The sequence below is a fragment of the Choloepus didactylus genome, chromosome 7, assembly GCF_015220235.1.
Source record: "Choloepus didactylus isolate mChoDid1 chromosome 7, mChoDid1.pri, whole genome shotgun sequence".
Taxonomy (NCBI): Eukaryota; Metazoa; Chordata; class Mammalia; order Pilosa; family Megalonychidae; genus Choloepus; species Choloepus didactylus.
The window spans coordinates 15,560,628-15,565,488 of NC_051313.1; the positions used below are offsets into that span (position 1 = coordinate 15,560,628).

The 4,861-nt window shown below is 49.7% G+C and overlaps 1 protein-coding gene across 1 annotated transcript; it reads left to right on the top strand.

Moving 5' to 3' along the window:
* The first annotated feature begins 609 nt into the window (after positions 1-609).
* On the top strand, positions 610-3,710 carry CCN2 (cellular communication network factor 2). The gene is made up of 5 exons (XM_037843181.1): positions 610-818; positions 942-1,164; positions 1,330-1,581; positions 1,724-1,935; positions 2,329-3,710. Exons 1-5 carry the CDS (start codon positions 753-755, stop codon positions 2,623-2,625), a joined length of 1,050 nt encoding a protein of 349 aa, XP_037699109.1. The 5' UTR covers positions 610-752; the 3' UTR covers positions 2,626-3,710.
* Positions 3,711-4,861: the final 1,151 nt, after the last annotated feature.

Sequence of the window (4,861 nt, forward strand, 5' to 3'; positions counted from 1 at the left end):
AAAAACAACCAACTCATGTTGTGCTCTCTGGAGAGTTTCAAGGGTAGGGGATATCTAAAACTAAGCTCCTGACAAAAATAATGAAAAGAAAACTCTTTCAAATTTTTTAGGAATCCCTGCTGCTAGCCTCTTCAGCTACCTACCTCCTAAAAAGGATCTGTTTCCGTGGGAGGTGGAACCGGCACAGCTATTAGAAATAAAAGTGAGTGGTATGAAAGAAATAATCACTGCTTATGTGTTTTTGAATGAAGTAAGTCAGGAATGGAGTGAAGAGGAAAGGGAGAAAAATCTTCTCTGGCTATTTGGTGCTGGAAATACAGTGCCTCTCTCTCTCTCGCTCGCTCTTTTTTTCCCCCTTGGAGCTGGAGCGTGCCAGCTTTTTCAGACGGGAGGAATGCTGAGTGTCAAGGGTCAGGATCAATCCGGTGTGAGTTGATGAGGCTGGAAGGCGGGGAGGAATGCAAGGAATGTCCCTGTTTGTGTAGGACTCCATTCAGCTCATTGGCGAGCCGGGGCCGCCCGGAGCGTATAAAAGCCGCGGGCCGCCAGCCCTGGCAGCACACGACAACTCTCCCCCGCCGAGAGGAGGCAGCCCGCTCCCTTGCAGCGCCAGACGACCGATCGCCTCCCGCCCGACGGCAGAGACCGGTCGCCTCCCGCCCGATCTCAGCAGAGACCACCTCCCGCCGCGCCCCGATCCCGGTCTCCGAGGAAAGCCTGCGTCCGAGCGTCCAGCCCCCAGCGCCCTGACCATGACCGCCTCCGCCATGGGCCCCGCCCGCGTCGCCTTCGCGCTCCTCTTTGCGCTCTGCAGCCGGGTAAGCCGGAGGGAGAAGCGGCGAAAGCCGGTGGGAGGCCCGGGGCCGGGGGGCTGGGCTTCTCGCGTCCCTTCGCGTCCCCTGCGCCCTCCGCGCCGCCGCTGACCGCGCCTTCTCCCGCAGCCCGCCGCCGGCCAGGAGTGCCCCGCGCAGTGCCAGTGCGCCACCGCCGCCGCTCCGCGCTGCCCGCCCGGCGTGAGCCTCGTGCTGGACGGCTGCGGCTGCTGCCGGGTGTGCGCCAAGCAGCTGGGCGAGCTGTGCACCGAGCGCGACCCCTGCGACCCGCACAAGGGCCTCTTCTGCGACTTCGGCTCCCCGGCCAACCGCAAGATCGGCGTGTGCACCGGTGAGCCCCGCGGCCCGCGCCGCCGTCCCGGCCCCCGCCTGCAAATAGGCAGCTGCGACCCAGCGCCCTCCTCCCCTGCTCCCCATTCGCCTCCCCGGCGCGCTGTGGCGGCGCGAGGACCCACGTCTGACGCCTGCACCCCCCTTGTCCCTTCCTCCCGTTCAGCCAAGGACGGTGCCCCCTGCGTCTTCGGAGGGACGGTGTACCGCAGCGGGGAGTCCTTCCAGAGCAGCTGCAAGTACCAGTGCACTTGCCTGGACGGGGCGGTGGGCTGCGTGCCCCTGTGCAGCATGGACGTCCGCCTGCCCAGCCCAGACTGCCCCTTCCCGCGGAGGGTCAAGCTTCCCGGGAAGTGCTGCGAGGAGTGGGTGTGCGAGGAGCCCAAGGACCACACCGTGGTCGGCCCCGCGCTCGCTGGTGAGTTGTCTTCCTCTCAGCCAGGGTCCTGACCCACTTTCAGAAAGACCCCGGGGGCCGAGTCGGAACTCTGCAGAGGGGAAGGGGAAAACGTCTTGGCCTGGCGTCTTACGGTGCGTGTGTGTGTGCCCTGCTCTCACAGCTTACCGTCTGGAAGACACATTTGGCCCAGACCCAACCATGATTCGCGCCAACTGCCTGGTCCAGACCACAGAGTGGAGCGCCTGCTCCAAGACCTGCGGGATGGGCATCTCCACCCGCGTCACCAATGACAACGCCTTCTGCCGGCTGGAGAAGCAGAGCCGCCTGTGCCTGGTCCGGCCCTGCGAAGCCGACCTGGAGGAGAACATTAAGGTACCCATTCTGCTCCTCTTCGCTAACGTTCACGCAGGGATATTGGATAGTGCGAGTTAGGTCTCTAACCCCTTTGTCATTAAAGGCCTTTTTATCTCCCCAAATACCCAGGCATTGAACTATTTTTGCTGCACGAGATATTGTGTAATAGGAACCACCGGCTTTCCTCTCTGAAATCCTCCACAGTGTTAGTTAATTCAAGACATCCCAAGAGAGGCTGTGTCTATTTTTGGAAAACTGGCAAATGAGACTCAGACTTCCTCTCCTAAAATAGAAACAGAAGTCAGACAGCAGCAAGACTAGGACCAGAACACACAGAGGGTTGAAAAAGTCCCTTCTTTTGTGAAGCCATTGAATTTTTTTTCTTTCTCTCTCTCCCCTTGTCTTCCGTAGAAAGGTAAAAAGTGCATCCGTACCCCCAAAATTTCCAAGCCGGTCAAATTCGAGCTTTCCGGCTGCACCAGCGTCAAGGCCTACCGGGCGAAGTTCTGCGGGGTGTGCACCGACGGACGCTGCTGCACGCCCCACAGAACCACTACCCTCCCGGTGGAGTTCAAGTGTCCAGACGGCGAGGTCATGAAGAAGAGCATGATGTTCATCAAGACCTGCGCCTGCCATTACAACTGCCCCGGAGACAATGACATCTTTGAGTCGCTGTACCACAGGAAGATGTACGGAGACATGGCCTAAAGCCAGGGAGAGGGAGTGGCAGCAACCGGTCGGACTGTAACTCGAACCGATTCACATCTCATTTTTGTGTAAACATGATTTCAGTTTCAGTAGCGCAAGGTTATTTAAACCTGTTTTTGTAACTGGGGGAAACAATTCCCCACCGAATTCAAAACGTTGTGCCATGTGACATTTGAACAAATAGTCGATCAACCCCAGACACTGGTTTGAAGAAATTAAGACTTGACAGTGGAACTCCTTTAGTGCCCAGCTCCAGAATGTGTGCTAAGGACATGGCTTTGGGGGCAGTGGGAGGGCACAGGTAGAAAAGCCGGTGCCATCGGGATGTCATCGAGTGGGAATGTGCCTGCTATTTGGAGTAAAATCGTGGAGGAGAATTTTAGCATGCTCGCTCGCCTACCTGCAGCTCCAGTGACAGCTAGCATGTACTTTCTCCTGCCATCAGGGGGCTGAGCTGAGTTGTTCTTAAAGTCAGAACATTAGACTCGGCTTTGACATTCTGATCCGAGTGGCAGTGTGTAGGAATCAGAATCCTGTCTATTAGACTGGACAGCTTGTGGCAAGTTAATTTGCCTGTAACAAGCCAGATTTTTTTTATTGGTATTGTAAATATTGTGTATATATGTATTTGTACAGTTATCTAAGTTAATTTAAAGTTGTCTGTGCCTTTTTGTTTTTGTTGTTAATGCTTTGATGTTTCAAATGTTAGCCTCAGTTTCTGAACACAGTAGGTAGGATGTAAAGCTCGTCTGATATTCAAAGCATGAAATGATACTCAAATGGAAATTCTGCTCAGTCAGAATGACAGTCCATCAAGACAGATTGTTTGCTAAAGGTGAGGCAGTGATGCCCGGGGAAGTCTGATTTATAGGTTGGAAATATGGTGGCCTCACTTTTAATGAACAAATGACCTTTATTAAAAAAATGAGTGGTTCTTTCCAGCTGATCAATTTTTCCACCTGGAAGCATTTGTTTCTACTTTGACTATGACTGTTTTTTGGACAGTTTATTTGTTGAGAGTGTGACCAAAAGTTACATGTTTGCACCTTTCTAGTTGAAAATAAAGTATATATTTTTTCTATAAAGGGCTTGTTTATTCATTTATTCTCTTAAACAGTTCTGAGCTTTCTTGAGTATGAATGGAAAGTATTTGTTTATCTTAAAACAATTCACCAGTCATCTTTTAAAGAAATGTCTTTTATCATACATACTAATAAAGTGGTTAATCAATAGAATTTTTACTTAAACATATTGACATAGAATCAAGGGTCACAAACTTGTAGGCACACACACCAGAGTGAGCACATAAGCATGTTTATCTTCACAATACTTGAGAAACACTTTAAATTTAATATTCTATAGATTACCTCTGTCTCCTCTAACCCCTATTGTATTACACCTGCCCTGTTTACATTTAATGCCTCTGACCATTGTAGACATTTTATTTCCTACCCTTTATATCACAAAACTAGTCTATGTGCTTTACACATAGAAAATGTCTAAATATTTTTGAATTTGTATTTCAACTGTAGGTCTACTTTTGAACTGCAATATCTTACTGTTAAATTGAAAAGTATGAGATGAAACCTACATAAAATGGAGCCATTTAATGTCTTATTTTGAAGAATTCTGTCTTCAGTTGCCATGATAACCAATCACAAATAGGTGTTGGCTTAAGTAGAAAAGGAGGATAAATAAGTCTTCCAAGCACTAACATTAACAGATTTTTGTCTTAAATTAAAAGCAGTTTTTCCATTTTCCCAAATCTTTGACTTTATCAGACTTCAAACAGATCCTATCTTACCAAGTGGTTTATAAGGGATGAAGTGAAATTGTTCTAGCAGCCCAATGGACCTTTCCAGGTCTCTACTAAAAAGTGAACTGAAGTGAGTGACAAACCAAAGAAATGCTCCAAGGACAACTAGAAGCCCATTTTTTTTCCCAGAACAGAACAGCTGTCAATTCTAGAGAAAAAAATAGTTGCAGACAGACTAACATGTCCCAGGGTAATTAGCAATGCTGTAGCACCAGTGTCATCCCAAGATACAAAAATTCACCTGAAAATAAAGACTAGTTTGGCAAACGGTGCCACACCACAAACCAAAGGGAAAACTTCCTGTGTTCAAAATGTTTGAAGTATTTCTGGTCAAAGACATCAGACTGTTAGGGCACACCCACACCCACATATGTATATAGCAACGCTGTCAGCAACAGAACCCCACTTCCCAAATAAACA